We start from the raw sequence: 18,649 nt of genomic DNA, 5'->3' as shown, positions 1-18,649 counted from the left end.
TCCATGTGGACCCATGGTGCACACTAAAAACTCCCTAGTGTACCTTAGTGGAGTACTGTTTCAAACAGCATTGCGCACCAACAGCATCTACACGGACTAATTAATGAGTCCCACATCACACCTCATAGTGCATTACCCCACCGTGTAAACAAGCCCAAAGATTAGGAGCTTGATCCTTAACTCCCTCTTAAAGGGGCACCTGAGGATTTCATCATCAAGGTGGAATCCTCCACGTCAGGGGCGGGGGGGGGGGGCCATGTCCCAAGCAGAAGCGGATGGGGCTAGCATGCACAACCAAGCAGTGTCCCCACCTGAGATCTGGAGTATGCTTCAGTTTCCCCCAGGGACGCTGCCCTCCCATAGGCCGTTGTCATGGGTCAGGCCTCCTGAGAAGCCGAATTATTATTAACCTTGCATAATCCCCCAAGCACATCAGCTCTGCAGGTGACAAGAAGAAACCCACGCTAGGGAAAATCCATCTGTCAAACCCATTGACCCAGGAGCTTTGTTGTTATTATTAGTATTAGCAGGAGGAGGGTTTTAAAGTAAACACAAGAGATACCTTGGCACAGGAGCTCCCAGCAGAAGGCTGGGATTGCTTTACAGAACTCTTGGCTGCTTCCCATCTGCGTGTCCAAGCTGGTATCACTGCCTGATAGTGAGCAGCCATCTGCTAATCGATCGCTATCTGGCAGGCTGCCTGCCTTCCCACAGCTGCTTGAGGAAAGAAATCATTAACTCTAAGATGCTGTAGGAAGAGCTCTGTGGGCGCGGCTCCGATTTGATGCAGTCCCATACAAGTCCCCTCTGCTGGCTGCTTCTTGTTCTGAATGGCTTCTTGTCCCCATTAGACATGGCTTCCTTTGTCCTCCCCGTCTCCATGTTCACCCTCCTGTTTCCAGCTCAGACATTTGGATTGGTTCTCCCAGTCCCTGCACACAGCGCCCGATCCCCTCCCCTATTTTCTCCTAATTCTTGCCTTCCTCAGCTCCCTCCCACACTCTTCCTCTCTCATGCCTTGGGGGGAGGAGGGATAGCTCAGTGGTTTGAGCATTGGCCTGCTAAACCCAGGGTTGTGAGCTCAGTCCTTGAGGGGGCCATTTAGGGATCTGGGGCAGAAATTGGGGATTGGTCCTGCTTTGAGCAGGGGGTTGGACTAGATGAATCTTCCCCCGTCTCACCAGCACCCAATGACTGTGTGAGGACTGACTCACTGGCTGTCATTGTCATTGGGATTAGGGTTTACCATAAAACCATCGGGTGAGGCCATGCTGAAAATGCCAAGCAACTGTGCTTCTGAGTCACTGGGTGTAAAGTCATTTGTGCCAGGGCTACAGGTGGGCAAGAGACAATCTCCAACCACTCCAGAGACATCAGCCTGCATTATACAAACTGGTGAAAGCCCCTTTAGCCCTTTGCCTGCTCATCCCTGCCACGCTACCCACCATCCAGCAATGTTCCACTGAGATCAGTTGGAACAGTAGCTGGTATATTCCGCAACACGAGAAGGGGTTTGCAATTAAATGGACGTAGGACATTGGGATGTTTAACTTAGATGGAGGTAGCCAGTTAGCTGATCGTGCCTGAAATTTCCTTGCCTGATCAGAGGCCATCGGGTGCCTCAATGTTCCATCTGAGCTGCCAATTCCACTAAGATTTATCATGCTTCCCTCAACAGCGGTGGCCTCATTCTGGGAAGTGAATTTAATTTCCCTCTTCTTCCTACATGCCATTGAGTAAAACCTTTCATCTCAAAGGGCCCCTCGCAAAGTAGTTTTACACCCTATCTATAGCTATATAACCACAGCAGAGCCACATGACAAATAGAATTTATCATGCAGTTTTGACCACTTTTTCTGCACTCTGCCCACTAATCCATTCTGTGGTCCATAGATGCCCTGGTTATATGCAGAGTATTTGCTGGTGGCCTGTGGAGAGTTGGCTTGTCACATGGCACTGCCTCCTTATATCCAGCTACTAAATTGCATTCATAGACAGCCTGCAAACACATTCAATACTTTCCTAATGTTACTCAAAGCTGGCTGAACATTGTCAAAACACCAAGGCCTCAACTGGAGTACTGTGTCCAGTTCTGGGCACCACACTTTGAGAAAGATGAGGACAAATTGGAGAAAGTCCAGAGGAGAGTGACAAAAATGATGAAAGGTCTAAAAAACATGACCTCTGAGGAAAGATTAGAAAAATTGGGATTGTTTAGGATGGAGAAAAGAATATTGAGGGGGGACATGATAACAGCCTTCAGGTACCTAAGGCTATTATAAAGAGGAAGGGTGATACATTTTTCTCTTTATCCACTGAGGACAGGACAAGAAGCAATGGGCTTAAATTGCAGCAGGAGAGATTTAGGTTGGACATTTGGAAAAATGTCCTGACTGTCAGGGTAGTTAAGCACTGGACCAAATGATCTAGGGAAGTTGTAGAATCTTCATCTTTGGAGGTTTTTAAGAGCAGGTTAGACAAACACCTGTCAAGGGTGGTCTAGATAATACTTAGTCTTGCCATGAGGCCGGGAACTGGACTAGATGACCTATGAAGGTCCCTTCCAGTCCTATATTTCTATGATTCTATGACTGAGGATTTTTTCCTGGCAGAAATTAGTTGCTTGGGATAATGGAAATTTTACCTCCAAAAAATTCATTTTTGTCAAAGACATTTTTGAGCATCATAAAACCTCCCAGAAAACTAATTTTTGTATTTGTTTTGGGCAGGTTTGGGGGGGGGGATTGCAAGGAAAATCCCCAATTCTCTGACCAGCTGTAATGTAACTTTCCCACATTAGCATGTGATTCCATTGCCATAGGACTGTTATATGATCACAAAGGATAAGAGAGGTAGCCCGGGCTATTGTGAGTAGGAAGGGAAGTGTCCACAGAAAATATCTCCATTAAGACATAGCCCACCCTGTGGAAAAGTTTAAGAACCCTTGTCTGTGAGATATATGCCACCACCATGACACAAATGAGAGGACCCATCTTCTCCTTGGCCAGAGCAGCTGTGAAATCACAGCCAACACAGCTCTTCACCAGAGCAAACCCAGGTTGTGGGCAAAAGGCAGGCCCAAAACACTCTCATCCTACTTTGCAGGGAGGACAAAACGAATATGGGACAAACGCATGAACTGGATGCTTTGGAGGGCAAGAACTGGCATTGACTATGTTTGTGCAGCACCTAGCTGGCTGGCCTCCAGAATCTCCAGAGCAGAGCAACCCCCAAATCAAAGCCCTTTGATCTGCTCCCTTTGAATAGTACATCTATACTACAGTGTCTCTATCAGCATGGCTATACCATTGTAGCTGTGCTGCATAACCCCATAGTGTAGACACAGCCAACACCAGCAGAAGGGGATTTTTCATAGCTGTAGGAACACCAGTTCCCCAAATAATGGTAGCTATGGGTGACAGAAGCATTCATCTGTCCTAGCTGCATCTAACCTGGGAGGCTGGCTGGTGCAGCTATGCCGCTCAGGGATGTCGATCTAAATTATGAGTATAGACCCTTTATCCTGCCAGAGCTGTGCAAAGTAGGCTTAGGATACATCTACACTGCCATCGGAGGTGTGATTGCAGCAACTGTAGACATACCTGAGCTAGCTTTCATCTAGCTAACATGAGTGTCAACAGCAGTGAAGCTGTGGGCGCTTGAGTAACTACCCAAGGTGCCGGGTAGGTTTCTCTAGCTCGTGGTGCTACAGCTTCACTTTTACCGGTGCCTGAGCTGGTTAGCTTAAAGCTAGCTCAGGTCCATCTATCTGTGTTGCAACATTTCCCCCTTCTCCGCCCCCAGGACTGCAGTGTCGACATTGTGTAAACAAGAATCAGGGCCTGAGACTTTAGCAATGGGTTGAATGGAAAGAGGGGCGATGACTCGTTAGAGCAGGGCTAGGAAAGGATCCAGTTGACCTATGACTCATGTCCTGATTCTGGAGACGCTATGAGTTTAATTTACATATTATTTGAAAAATTGCTTGTAATAGTTGTGTGGGAAGCCAATAGAGCTGCAATGCAAGTAGGAAAATGTCCAGTATACACATTAACGTTAAGGTGGGCTTGGCAATGAGCTGAAGTCTAGTAGTTATATGTTAGTTAGCACGAAGTAACACATAAGTTAGCATAAGTAAGTGACCTAGGGTTATAAGACTGAAACCTGTCAATATGTAGCTTGTGATAAACAAATATAGTGTAGAACCATGAAAGAATGGATTTTTTTCATCGGCGGGAGGGGATTTTTAGTATGTGAAATCATGAGGTAGCCACATGAACCTGTTGCAAATATTGACTCATGCACTGATGCAACAATCGGAACTCCAGTCATGGTTTCCCAGACAGCTATGCCTGGACTGGTGGCCGGAAACCAGTGTAAATATGGTCACCAAACATGTGTGGGTGTTGGGGGAAAGAAGGTATAAAATAGGGTGTATGGCCAACCTTTAGCTGGGATCACAAGTGGTTGATAGCTCAAATGTCATCTCCATTCATGATGGTCTCCACTTACTTTTCTTTCTATCTTCATTTCTAAGGGTCAGGTTGTGCATACGCGCAATGTAGAGGGGATGTATTGTTATATTTTCTTTGTTTTGTTACATTTGTCTATTATTTTAATTACGCATGTCTGTAGAAAATAACCCTATAAAGTCTCTATGTGTGCTCCACCAATCTCAGATTCAGTAAAAAAAATTCACATTTAGCCTCCTGAGTAAAGAACCTATTATTAGTGACAGGTGCATTGTTGCCTATAAACTTATCAAAGCCCATGTAGAGGCGACACAGGGTCACGTCCCCCGCAAGATTTGCTGCTTGGTTTGTACTGAGCATGCTCAGTAACACTGCTGAAGCCAGCTGCCCTCACTCTGCCCCCCACACTATCGGCAGGCACGGGTCCTCTCTGAGCCCAAACATAGGGGTATGTGGAAAAAAGCACAGAGATGGTTTGGGGCAAAGTGGTCAAATTGACTTGTAGACTGGCAGCCTCAGTAGAGAGGCCAAGGGTTAAATGACCCTGGAGAGCCCATTCTCATGCCGTCTGTGGCAGCAGTCCTTCTCAGTCATGGTTCAGGAGCAGTGCAGGGGTGGGCGAAATCATCAGTACTCTTCTGTGGATATAAAGAGGAATCCAGCCTCCAGGGCTTCAATTTATACTCTTTAGCTCAATATCAATGATTAGAAAAACACACAACCCCTTAACACACACAATCTTCCTCATATAGGCCCTGATTCAGCAAAGCAATTAAACATGGGCTTAGTTTTAAGAGGGTCCTTAAGTCCTTTCAAATATTAAAATTAAGCAAGTGCTTGACTGCTCTCTTGAATTGGGATGCTTTCCTTAATCAAGGCCTCTCCCTTAGTTTTCCATAGCTGTATTTTATGACTTAAGTCTTTCGTAGGGATTCATCCAGGAAAGAGAGAGCGCAAAAAGGGGGGGGAAACAAAGAGGAGGAAATTTTATGGCTCTGTAAACGGCTGTAAGCGATGTCTCAAGTCGGTCAGACCGGTCTGAGTTGACAAGGCAATGTCTTCAATTATATAGCATGCCGTAGCCTGTAAGAACGAAATCAATTTGTTATTTTTCTGGGAGAACACTGTAGCGTGAGTTCACACATTTCCTAAGCCTGATGACTCAGTTAATACCAAAGAAGTAGCTTTCAAACATTAGCGAGTGTGCATTCTGGATGTGCAAAACGTAGCTTTAAAAAGCCATCTGCGGTGGAGTGAGTGTGAAATATACATGGCTTAGTGCAGAACTATGAGGAAATTGGATAAAATTTTCATCATCATCATCATCATCATCACTGTAATGCCTAGGTCTTACATAGTGTGTTTCATCTATAGATCTCATTTCAAAAGTGACTTAGCCACTTAGTAGCCTTAGGAGTAAAACTGCCTAAGCGATTTAGGCACTTTTTTTCTGATCTCCTGATTTAGGAGACACATTTTTCAAGTGTCTCAGGAATGCAAGGCCCAAATCCCCAAAGGTCTGACATGCCTAACTCCTGTTTAAATAAATGGGAATTAGGCACCTAAATACCTTTGAGAATCTGGCTCTGAGGAGTCTAAATCTCACTGACTTTCAAGGAGATTTAGGCTCCTAAAGGCCAAATTTTTAATGACATTTAGATGCCTAACTCCCATTCATTTCAGTGATAGGCATCTAAATACCTTTAAAGGTCTGGCCCTAAGTGCCTAAATCCCTTAAGTGTTTTTAAATTGTACCCAATATGTGTTTGGGGAGGAGGGGGTTCCCACATTTTGTCACGAATGAATCAGAAAACCTGCCTCATTTACATACCAAATGGTACCAGGGCGTGGGAATTTTCTGAGCATAGATGGGGGTGTTGTCCAATGAGCCAGGTGTGGCCTTTGCATTGCAAGCCCCCAGAAAGACATATTTTCTATATACCACAAGAAAAAGATATTTGTAGGTTACGAAATAGCATGAAGCACGGCAGCAAAAATGTTCACATGAACACTGCTTTCAGCTGCAAATAACAGTTGTGCCCATAGTTTATTCATCCCAGGTAAATTTATTCATCAGCAATATTATGTGAGTTCATTATAACCATGAGATTTACAGCTCTCATAAACTGCGGTGTAGGTGGCAGATTGAAACATTAAGGAGAATGCAGCTATAATACCTTGTGCTGTGGGGTTAGCAGCTCTCGCAAGACAAACAGAAGTTCTCAGCCTCAAAAGTGAGGGGGAAGATCAAGGCAAGGTAGAATGCTGTATAGGTGATGCCAATGTAATTGTCCTTAATGTGGCTTGAGGGGTCACTAAGCGGCTGTCTTTCAGTTCATATGTAAAAGAGAAGACCTAATTGCCTATGGTAATTAAAGAGCTCCGGGCACTTTTTGCAAGAAGCTGGGCTGTTAATTCTAGTGTCCTATTCTATTGTGGTCTTACATTGTGCTCAACACCATAGGATCTGAGCATCTTCCAGTCATTCATTAAGCAATGCAACTAACTTTCCTCACGTTTGTTCTCTCATCCTCTCCCCGTGGGAAAACTGTGAGCAGTGGACTGTTTTGTTTTGGACATTTCTTTTAGAATACGCACACACACACACACACACACACACATTTGCTGTGTGTTTACACTAGAGAAGGTTCAGTCTTGCACTTGGAGTGGGAAGTGGTGAGCTTTGTGATGGTCTTTAGTTCCTGTTGGAATGAATTCTCCTGGTCAAATCTCAGTTTAGATCATTCATTCTGCCTCCTTCCAGTCCACCTGAACTTTCTGCGGAGTATGGTATTCTCCACTTCCGGGTCCAAAGTGTTGGGTACTGCCGTCATTAACTGTTAAATAGCTGCCAGGTTCCACACCAGAGGTAGTTGTATTTCTGTGGTCAGTGAAGTGTTTCCTATGTCTCCTTTGCTGAAAGTAAGTAGGGATCCTCTGTTGAAAGGCACTACATACATGTTGTTGTTGGATCAGGGAAGGGGTGATGAAAGAACTTGTGGAACTGAAGTTACCTGCATGTATAAGTGTTTGTACAATCAGACCTGTACATGGTACTATGTACACACCAGGAGCAATGGAAGCTTCCTAAAAGGGAGGGGGCACCGGTGCCCTGCCCCCTCACCACCCTTTCCCCCCGAGCCTCTGCCACCGCACCGCTCCTTCTCCCCAAGTCCCCGCCCATGCACTGCCCCTTGCTCACTCCTCTCTGCCCCCTCCCCCCGTCACTCGTCCTGATGGCCAGTAGAAAGTGATGGAGCGATGGCCCCCTGGCCCCACCTGTTACAGCGCCCATGGTACGTATTTGTATGTGTCTATATATAGGGCCCTACCAAACTCAGGGTCCATTTTGATCAATTGCATGGTCATAGGAGTTTAAAAATCGTAAATGTAATGATTTCAGCTATTTAAACCTGAAATTTTACGGTGTTGTAATTGTATGGGTCCTGACCCTAAAAGGAGATGTGCGGGGGTCACAAGGCTATTGTGGGGGGAGGGGGGATTGTGGTACTGCTACACTTACTTCTGCGATGCTGCTAGCAGCAGCCCTGCCTTCAGAGCTGGGAAGCTGGAGAGCAGCAGCTGGTGACCGGGAGCCCAGCTCTGAAGGCAGAGCTGCCACCAGCAGTGGCGCAGAAATAAGGGTGGCATGGTCTGGTATTTCCACCCCTACTTCTGTGCTGCTGCTGGCGGGGTGCTGCCTTCAGAGCTGGGTGCCCGGCCAACAGCCACTGTTCTTCGGCTGCCCAGCTCTGAAGGCAGTGCAGAAGTAAGGATGGCAATACTGCGACCCCTCTAAAATAACCTTGCGACCTTTTGGGTCAGGACCCCCCATTTGAGAAATGCCGGTCTCCCCCGGGAAATCTGTATAGTATAGGGTAAAAGCACACAAAAGACCAGATTTCACAGTGGGATAACAGATTTCACAATCTGTGACGCATTTTTCATGGTGGTGAATTTGGCAGGGCCCTATCTATATATAAGTCAGTAACTTAAACATATCACTTCAGGCCCATGGGCGGTGGGTATCATAGGCTGGGGGAGGCTGAGCCTCCCGAAACAGCCTGGTGTGGCCCCGCCCATGCTCCGCCCCCAGACCACTTCCTGCAGTTCCCGCTCTTCTGTGGCCCAAGGTGGCTGGGGCTGGGGCGGGCCGGCCTGACGCCGGGCCTCGGGATGGCTGGGGGTACTGGCACTGGTGCTTGCAAGGCCCAGGGCTGGGGTCAGGGCAATGCCGCTGCCTGCCTGGTGCTGGGGGAGCTGGGACTGCACCGCCCGGCCGACCTGTGATCTGGGGCTGGGGGCACTGGGGTCAAGCTACTCGCCCGGCTCCCGGTGCTCTGGGGCTGGGGGGGCCGGTGGCTGCGGTAGGGGTTCTCTGGGCGCCTGCAGGGGAAGGGGGCAGAAGAATGGGGAGGGATTAGGTCTCGGGCAGAAGGGGAGGGGCTGGGGACTAGCCTTCCCCAATGGCCAGTTCACCAGCCATCCATGCTCAGGGCTATTTTGTGAGAGTAAAGATCAGGTATCGGAAATCGCCTTAGTCTATTGTGAATTTCCTCAGAACTTCTGAGAGCATTAGAGATAGGACCTGCATTTGTCTGAATTATTTAAAAAGGTACAAGTCAAAGAAATACACCTCACCCTTTGAGTGAAAGGAGGTTTGTCAGCAAAGTGATGAAGTTGCACAAAAGGCAAATGCAATTCTGGGACATATTAACAAGAGAGTCATATGTAAGACTTGGGAAGTAACTGTCCTGCTCTGCTTGGCACTGAGGAGGCCTAAGCTGCAGTGCTGTGTCCAGTTTTGAACACCACACCTTAAGAAAGGTGTGGACAAACTCAAATGGGTCCAGAGGTGTGCAGCAAAAATGAAAAGAGGTTCAGAAAACCTGAGCTATGAAGGAAGGATGAAAGGATGGGGCACATTTAATCTAGAGAGGAGAAGGATGAGGGGGGACATAATGACTAACTTCAAATATGTAAAAGGTTGCTATAAAGAGGACAGCGATCAATTGTTCAACGTGTCCACTCAGAATAGGACAAGACGTAATTGGCTTATTTTGCAGCAAGGGAGATTTAGCTTAGATATTCTAAGAAAAAATTCTAACTGTAAGGCTATTTAAGCACTGGAACCGGTTACCTGGGGAGGTTGTGGAATCCCCATCGATGGAGGTTTTTTAAAAACACGTTCGACAAACACCTGTCAAGGATGGTCTAGGTCTAATTAATCCTACCTGAGCATTGGGACATGCACTCGGTGACCTCTTGAGGTCCCTTCCAGGTCTACATTTTTATGATTCCATGATTCTATGATGATTTGAAAAACAAGGATTGTATTTTATTTTGATTTATTTGATGTAGAACTGAAAAACCCAAATTGATTTTAATGGAATATTTAATATTTCACATGTATCTGGCAGCCACACTATCTACGAGAGCTGTTATTTTTTAATCAAAACCTTTTGGTTTTTTTGGTGGCCAAAATAAAGCTTTTTAACCAAAACTAAAATTTCTATGGAAAATGTTAATTTTGACCCAATTTGTCTTTTTTAAAAATGAAAAAACAGCAAACAAATCTGTCCCGTCCCCTCAGCAACCAGCATTTTCTGTTTTAAAAAAATGGGGGGATAATTATTTTTTGCCCCAAAACAGTTTTCAAGCATTTTTCATTTTTTATTTTTTGTCAGAAAAGAGAAAAAAAAATCACAGAAAGTGAATATATATATATAGTTTTAAATGCAAAAATTCCTGTAAAAATAATTGGCATTTTCCAAATGGTTCCAGCCGTCTGTCTAGCTATCTGCCTGCGTGTGTTTTTATGGGGGGGGGGGGTCCATCACATGGCATTTGAGTTTCCTGAAGCCAGAACAGTGGGTACATTCTTTCATGGAGACTAGGAATCAACACTTTTTTATTGGAGGGAATGGGGCAAGGAAAGAGACAAACTATGGCTTCGGTCCTATGAGTCCACTGCACACAGACCTGCCATTGTTGTCTTCCATTCACGGAGGTTCCATCCATGGAGACTTCACAGGGCTGTTCTTTTCCCGTGGCTCTGTTTTTCTCAAGAGCATCCTTATGCTGGTAAATATCTGTTTCAGTCTTCGAATGTCTGCGTGCTGAGATGCTTGCCTCAGCTGACCCTCCCAACCTTTAGAGGCTCCCCTTTGCTAGGATTATGGCACTGGAAACAGTGCTGTTTAAATGCTGTATAATGGAATTAGGTGTCCCTGTTAACGACTGGTAGTTTGCTGCTTTGGTACCAGGAAAAGGTGTTGACAGTTGTCACTGTGTATGGTGCTTTACAGACTAAGGCGACATGAAAGGTCCTTGCCCTGGATGATCTTACAACATAAGGACCTGGTTGTCCCCTTTTCCATGGGAAATGGGGAGAGAACTGAAAAGGAGGAAATCTCCATAGGGTTCTTCTCTCAAAGTGCACCCTGAATGGTTCTCTCACCTTGGGTCTGGCCCACAAACCCTATGGCTTCCCTGAGATCTCCACAGGTCCTGAGGCATCTGTAGGAGGCTATGGCTATCTGAGAGGAGGCCATGTGAGCTTCCACATCAGCTCCTCATTACCCTTTTCCCTCGCAGGCTGGGATCCTTGCGACCAGGACTTTCACAGCTGGCCCTCCTCCTCCCCAAATGCTCCTTGTGTTTGTTACCTTTGTGCCATGATTTTCACAGGGCTCTTCGGGGGTAGAGGAATGATGTGCAACTTCTTAGCCTGGTCACTCCTCCCCTAACCTGTCCTCTGCCAAACAGGAGGGGTCAGACCCAAGCAAAGAGGATCCCGTATTTGTGTGAATCAAGGGAATATGATTGGGCCCTAAGATAGAAGTGGCAGAAGGAGAGAGAACATTAGGCAGAGAGAGGAGTGGGGGATCTGCATTTGGAAAGGTAAGTGGGTCATGAGGAGAGATCTGAAGGAGGAGAGGCAGGTTACCTCTTTCAGGGATCCCATGCAAAGATGGCAGCATGGGAAGAAGCACAAGGGTACCTGTAAGAGAAGGATACAGTGCAAATTAAGGTTTCAGAGTAATGCATCCGATGAAGTGAGCTGTAGCTCACGAAAGCTTATGCTCTAATAAATTTGTTAGTCTCTAAGGTGCCACAAGTACTTCTTAGTGCAAATTAAGATACAGTTGGCTAAATTCACACCCGATGTCACTTGTGTTGGTCAGTTCTCAAAACAAAGCTTACGTTGGATGTAAGTTGTTCATTGGCCTTGTGATAGGCCTTCTGCACAGGGGAGAATTTCATCCTGGCTGTATAATGTTTTATGAAGGCAGCTATTTTGCTAATGGCAGGTGGCTTCCAAAGACTTCCAGTGAGGGTGTCTTAGTAATGGTTGGAGCCAGTGAAGATGCTCTTGGTCATGAATGGCAAATAGACAATGCAAAAAGCCAAAGAGTTCATGGTGATATGGGATAAGCGGGCCATGATAGGATGTATTCCCCTCTACCAGCTGTTATTGGTGTAGAAAGAACTTTGGAAAGCTCTAGCAGGAAGTTGGTGACTCTGAAAGTTGCTGCATTGACCCTCTGATGAGTTGAGCTATACCAGCATAGGACATGTCTACATTAGAAATGCTACAGTGGCACAGCTTCAGCGCTGTAGTATAGACACTTACTCCAATGGCGGAAGTAAATCTACTTCTCCGAGAGGCAGAACTAGGTCGACGGAAGAATTCTTCCATTGATCTAGCAGTATCTATACCAGGGCTTAGATTGCCTTAACTACATCTCTCAGGGGAGTGACTTTTTCACACCCCTGAGCAATGTAGCTACGTTGACTTAACTTTATAGTGTCGACCAACTCAGAAATTCTGTAGCATAGACAGAACACTCTTTTTCTGAAGCAATTTTATCCTAGAAGCAGAGCTCTAAAAATGGTGTCTAGTGTGGTGGATAGAGAAGGGTATTGGGCACTTAGATCAACTACTGACTGATTGGAGGAGCAGGTTCAGTTGATTTGGGTAAGGAGGATAGTGCATTTGCAAAGAAAAATTGTAATTATGGATTGAATTATACACTTTAGGGTAGGTAAAGGTTAAAGATTAAACCAAGAACGTTGGTTGTGAATATGCAGAATAGTATTGTATTGTCTTTGTTTAGACTGCTCACAGGAATGGATATTCCAGGTTTCTCTTAAATTAAGGGTGGGGATGGGCAAACTAGCTTGAAGAAAAATCATCTGACCCTTCTCCCCACCCCAAATTTGAGCAGAACCTGTTCTGAGGCTCAGCATTTACAAATCTCTCAAGTTCTAGTGCTTTTCTAGTGACAAGAGGGAAGAGGGGAGTTGGCAACACGTTCTGGGAAGCCCTGAAACGCATGAGATTTGGAGACAATGGCTGGCTAGATCCCAGAGGGCACTGAAGGTTTTACTGAATGCCACACATCCTAACCAAGAGAAAACACCAAACTTGAAAAATGTCTCCCCTACCCACTGTATTCTCAACATTGCCAAAATGTAGAAGGCCTGCTTGGGATCAGGACAAGAAGAAGGAGTTGAGGAGGCAGAAGAAGGGAGCTGATTGCTGGGAATAATGAGAAGGATGGGTGTTGGGAGCTTGCAGACCTCAAAAGCTTTAGGTAACCTTGAAGCAAGTTTCTGAACTTCAGGGGTTTATCCAAACTTTTCCCAACTTTTTTGTTGATTTGTTTGTTTCTGAGCTTGGCACATGACTAACTCCATATGGCCAAAGACAACAAAGAAAAGGACGCGGCACTCAAAGAATCTGGGGCTTCTCTGTGGCAGAAGCAGGTGAACTTTGTAGATAGAGATCAAGTGGTTTTGTTTAAATATTAGACACATTAGAGAGAGGCTGATGGAAAGTGCTGTGATTGGAGCAATTGTGCTTCAGAGTCTTGAAGTGATTTAGGAGTTTAACAGAGCTTTACTGAAATGTGCATGATGGACAGAAAGTTAAGAGAATCTACCCCACAATTCTCCAGCTGGAGGTCAAGTGACCACCAGTTCACCAATGAAATGCCAAGTTTACATTACACCATCTTAGTGGCCAATGACACCTCGAAGACATGGTTATGCTGCTCACAGATGCAGAAAGCTGCCTTCTGTGGCTGTCACATAGCCCGAGAAAGACATGGCTGTTTCTTTACATATTAAGGAAGGAGCTGTGTGAAAAGCAAATATGTTTTCATTTAGAATTATTTCTACCAGGATTTGTACCTAAGCTGATCTTTCCAGCAGCAGTATCAAGGACATGACCTGGCAAACTCTTATCCCTATGGCTAGTCCCTTGCTCTCACTAGTCCCAGTGGGTTCAAAATGTGGGGGCTGGCATGAGCTAGCTAGGATTATTATTATCATGAGTCTAACTAGACAAGATTGGGCTCTTCAGACCTAATGTAGCTCCTATTCAAATACATGGAAAGCCTCCCAAAAACTTCAATAGGAGTGGGACGAAGCCCCTCAGGGGTTGGCCCTGAACCATTGAAGTCAATGGGAACTTCGCCACTGATTTCAGTAATAGCTAGATGAGACCCTTAGGGCTTTAGCAAATGCATAAGCACAGACTTATATAGTGAGTGCTCAGCACCTACTGGCAGCCACACCGATCAGCTCCTCCCCCTACCCCCCAGCTCTCCCCACCCGCCAGTGGGCCCTGCTGATCAGCTCCTCCCCCTGCCCCCAGCCCCTCCCACCTACCGGTGATCAGCTTTTCAGTGGCATGCAGGAGGTGCTGGGAGGAAGAGGGAGGAGTGGGGGCAGGGAGAGGCGAAATGAGGGCGGGGTGCGCTCGGGGGGGAGTGGGGGGAACGGGATGGGAAGAGTCGGGGTGGGGGTGGAGCAGGGGCAGGAAGAGGCTGGACGGAACCTGAGGCAAAGCCTGGGGTAGAACAGGAGCTAAGCACCCCCGGGGAAATAGAAAGCCGGTGCCTCTGAGCCAATGCCTCTTGCAGTCAAAGGAAGGGCTCGCATTGACTTCAGTGGATACTGGATGGGGGTTTTCAGGACCGGATCCTCAAAGGTATTGAAGTGCTTGATGCCACTTGAGTGGGAGTTAGGTGCCTAAATACATTTGAGGATCCAGGGTCATGGTGGAGCCTCCATCACTGAACATTTTTAAAGCCTAATCAGATGGTTTTCCAAAGGATCCGTCTAGGAGTAATTTGGGAGGAGGTCTATGGCCTGTGGTTATACAGCAGGCCAGAGGAGGTGATCACAATGGTCTCTTCTGGCCTTGGAAGCTATGAATCAGTCCCCAAGGTTTTGTGCTGACTAGGATTTAGGAATGTGTTGTTGGGACATGTTAGCTCACATGCGCTAACACCTCTAGTCTAACACAAGGCCATGTAGGCTTTAAAGTGCTAGCTGATTGAGTTGGAGCCAGATGGGAGGTTTAGCACGCATTAGCTAATGCCTTCTGTCAATTGCCGGGCTCGCCTCCCAGCACAGGAAGGATCAGTTCCAGGGCCTTGCCTCAGTGCACAATTTATTGGTTAAATGGAAACTTGGCGGAAAAATGTCAAAATAAAGTAGTTCTCCTGCCCATCATAGGCTGAAATTCCCAGAAGCTTTTCCTTACCACTCTCTGCCCCTCCGGGTCCTTGCCCTGACTCAGGGCCTACTACAGAATCCTCCCCGATCTCTGCACTTCACCAGTTCTGCTGGGCTCCTTAGGCCTCAGCTGAGAGGCATTGGTGAGGCTGGGCCAATCGTCCCTTTAAAAGGCCAGTCTGCCTGTGACACTTCTAACTCGCCTTTTATCCTAGTTAAAAAAAGAATTGATCTTAGGTGAAACGTGGCCCTATCACCACACCTCAAACTCTGTAATGCATTTATCCTCACAACACCTCTGGGAGGTAAAGCAGTGCAATTATCCCCACTGTACAGATAGAGAACTGAGACTTGCCTCACGGGATACAGGAAGCCTCTGGCTCCCAATTCTTAGACTAGGGCACAAAGCTCTGGCCCCTCCTTCCTCTCTACGCTAGCCTTCTTGCAGCACTCGGCATCGATAGAATTGTTGTCTTTTTTTTTTTTTTTTTTTACAATTTCTGTGCGAATAACCTTTTTTTAAAAACAGACAAACTTTTTCTGCCACGGAGGCAGCCCAAGCACAACAAGCTACTGCTAAATGAAAACCCGGGGAGCAAAGATATGTTTAAACAGAAAGAGAAACTGACCAGAGTAGTTTCACGTTCAGGGCAGAAAAGTAAACCAAGAAACTAAATCAAAGGTGAAAAGAAAATTTGACTTTAAAAATCCTTTCGGTTGTAATAATCTAGGTGGTTGTTAGGAGCACTCATACGAGCATATTGAAATCTATTTAACTAGCTGTATGTCTACCTATCTTTCTATCTGCCCATCTATTTTGAATGCACCTGTCATTATGACGTCTGGATATTCTGCAAACCATCCCTTATTTTCTAGTGTAGTCCAGGCCTTAATTTGGGTCACTTTAATTCTGAATACATGTGTCCACATAGGGCTTTAATACAGTTTAACTAATCCACTTTAAAAGATAATTCAGATTTAGTTTTCCTGAGTGTCCCCATACAGACAAGACCTAGTTCAGGAAAGGAGCTATGGTGGGGCTCTTTGTTGGGGATTGTGGAAGGTTTAAAGAGGTAGATGACTCCATTCTCTGTGGGGAGGGATCAGGAGCTGGGACATTTATTGTTGGGCAGAAAGGGCTGAAGAACTGAAAGTGTTGCTGTCCCCTTAGCTGTGACTGGTAACAAGCAGTGCAAGGAGCAGAGTCAGCCTGAAAACTACTATGTTTTCTCTTCTAGGTCCTTGGCCATCGGTCACCAGTATTCCTCCCTGGGGACTCAGCCCATCCTCTGCGGCAGCATCCCAGGGCTGGTCCCCAAGCAGCTGCGCTTCTGTCGGAACTATGTGGAGATCATGCCCAGCGTGGCGGAAGGGGTCAAGATTGGGATCCAGGAGTGCCAGCACCAGTTTCGTGGGAGGAGGTGGAATTGCACCACCGTCAATGACAGCCTGGCCATATTTGGGCCTGTGCTAGATAAAGGTGAGTTCTGAGTGATAAGGCAAGCGATGGTGATGCATGTGGACTATAAGCAGCAAATATACATTGAAACCCATCTTGTATAGAATCATAGAATGTTAGGGTTGGAAGAGACCTCAGGAGGTCATCTAGTCCAATCCCCTGCTCAAAGCAGTAGTTGGTATCATTTGTCATGACCTTTTCTTTTGGGCTGGTATAAAGTGCCATGCATATAAAGTGCAAGCTTTCTCCACCTAGCCCCCACCTATACACTTCTGGCCTGATGTAGAGAGACCATCATTAGAGCAGAGAGGGAAATTCAGTCCCAACACCCGTTCAGCCCTGGGCCTCTCCAATGAGATGGCCAACAGCAGTGGGCCCACTGGGAAGTGGACTGAGATCTCCCAACTCCTTCATACAGGCTACCAAACATTCCTCAAGTGGTAACAATGTTCACTTACTGCCCACCCGGGGCTGGAGTTGAACAGGTGACCTAGAGAGCTAGCATTGCCAGGGCCTTGAATCATCTAGTCTCCTCCCATAGGTTTGGATTGTTAATGCAGCAGCTGTTTCAATTGGTAGAGCTAGACCTCTGGATTCAATTCCAACCAAACGTCATTTCACGCCACATCAGAGGGTCTGTCAGTGATTGCTGACTGGCTTGGCCTGGCATGCTGTCAAGCAGGCTGAACACCCCTGCCCCGAAGGGCTGTATGCAAAGGGGAAATGATACACTGCAATCAGGATTAATGGGTTCCCCTTTCACAGCTAATTGTGCTTTTAGTTTCTAGATTTTGGTGTTGGGCATAAAATAGATAGATAGATACTGGGGGCCTGCCTGGCTAAATAGATTCTGATCCAACTCCCACTGGAAGTCTTTCCATTGACTTCAAAAGGGAGCTGGATCAGGGCCTTGTCCCATATGTTAGATGCCTCTTTGGGAGCAAAAGCAACTGTTTTATTCTGCTTTTGCATCCTGGCTTTTAGGGCCCAGTCCAGCTCCCACTGACTTCAGTGAGAACACGATCAGGCCCTTAGTTTTAGATTAGCACGAATAAATTCAGCTGAAAGGCAAATTGCTTTGCATTCGACCACACGCAGATAATGAAGCTGGACTCCCTGCCCAGTGCTGTTTAGGAATATCCGACACAGCCTGCTGCGCCTTCAGGATAGCAGCAGCACGGACCTGGAAGTAATCCTTTCAGTGTGCAATTAAAGGCACTGTTACAGGTTCCCAAAAGGACCGACACTCCTCCTGCTGAAATTAGCTTGTCTGAAAGCCGGAGCAACGTTAGTTGACCTCGTGTCAGCAGTGCAAGGCAGCCTCTAGGATACATTTCATAGAGACCATTCTAAAGTCTGTTTATATGGTTGAGCTCATAAATTCACCTCAGGCCAGGATCCATTGTCACTTGCGATCAGAAGGTGTCAGGGCGGGATATTGTTTTTATCCTACTGTGTAATTCAGAAGAGCTTTGGATCCTGTTGTGGTGAACTTTATAAAATTCCCGGAGTACATCACAGCAGTATACTGAAAGGAATGCCTGTATCATTATTGATTAGAGAGAGACAAGATAGTATCTTATACTGAGCCATCTTCTGTTGGTGAAAGAGACAAGATTTTGAGCTTACACAGAGCTCTTCTCACATTACATTAATATATTACTATCTAGAGACACCAACCAAAATCAGGACACTCTTGCGGTAGGCATTGTACACACACGGAAAAGAAAGCCAAAGGAAGTGCTATTATCCCCAGGTTACAGATGGAGAATTGGGGCACATATATATTAAGGTCTAGTCTATATGGTTTTTACCAGTAAAGTTATGTTGGTTGGAGGCATGATTTTTATCAAACTAGTTATACTGGCAAAATCCCGACATGAACTTATAAAGATGACTCATATCAGAATAGTAATGCCCCTTCCCCTACAGGAATAGCTATGCTGGTAGAGAGCACCTTTATACTGATCTTATTTCAGTCATGCTGTGGGGGGTTGAACTTTCTAGTGTGGACAAGACCCACGTGACTTGCCCAAGATCCCTCAAGGAGTCTGGGAACTGAACTCAAATTTACTAAATCCTAGTCCAGTACCTTCACCACACCAGACCGCCCTAATTCCTGATACCGTTATAAACGGCACATGGAATGCCTGCGGCTCTCAGGGTATGTCTACACTGCAGTCAGATG

General features: G+C 46.1%; 1 protein-coding gene across 1 annotated transcript in view; it reads left to right on the top strand.

Moving 5' to 3' along the window:
- WNT3A (Wnt family member 3A) overlaps positions 1 to 18,649 on the top strand; it is a 125,754-nt gene that overhangs the window by 48,464 nt on the left and 58,641 nt on the right. Inside the window, exon 2 of the mRNA XM_038393165.2 lies at positions 16,241 to 16,482. Coding sequence (XP_038249093.1) covers positions 16,241 to 16,482 — 242 coding nt within the window. The remainder of the gene's footprint in view (positions 1 to 16,240; positions 16,483 to 18,649) is intronic.

This window comes from Dermochelys coriacea, chromosome 2, assembly GCF_009764565.3.
Source record: "Dermochelys coriacea isolate rDerCor1 chromosome 2, rDerCor1.pri.v4, whole genome shotgun sequence".
In the NCBI taxonomy this organism is placed as follows: Eukaryota; Metazoa; Chordata; order Testudines; family Dermochelyidae; genus Dermochelys; species Dermochelys coriacea.
Note: the sequence above shows the minus strand (reverse complement) of the source record. Positions and strands in the feature narration are given on the sequence as shown.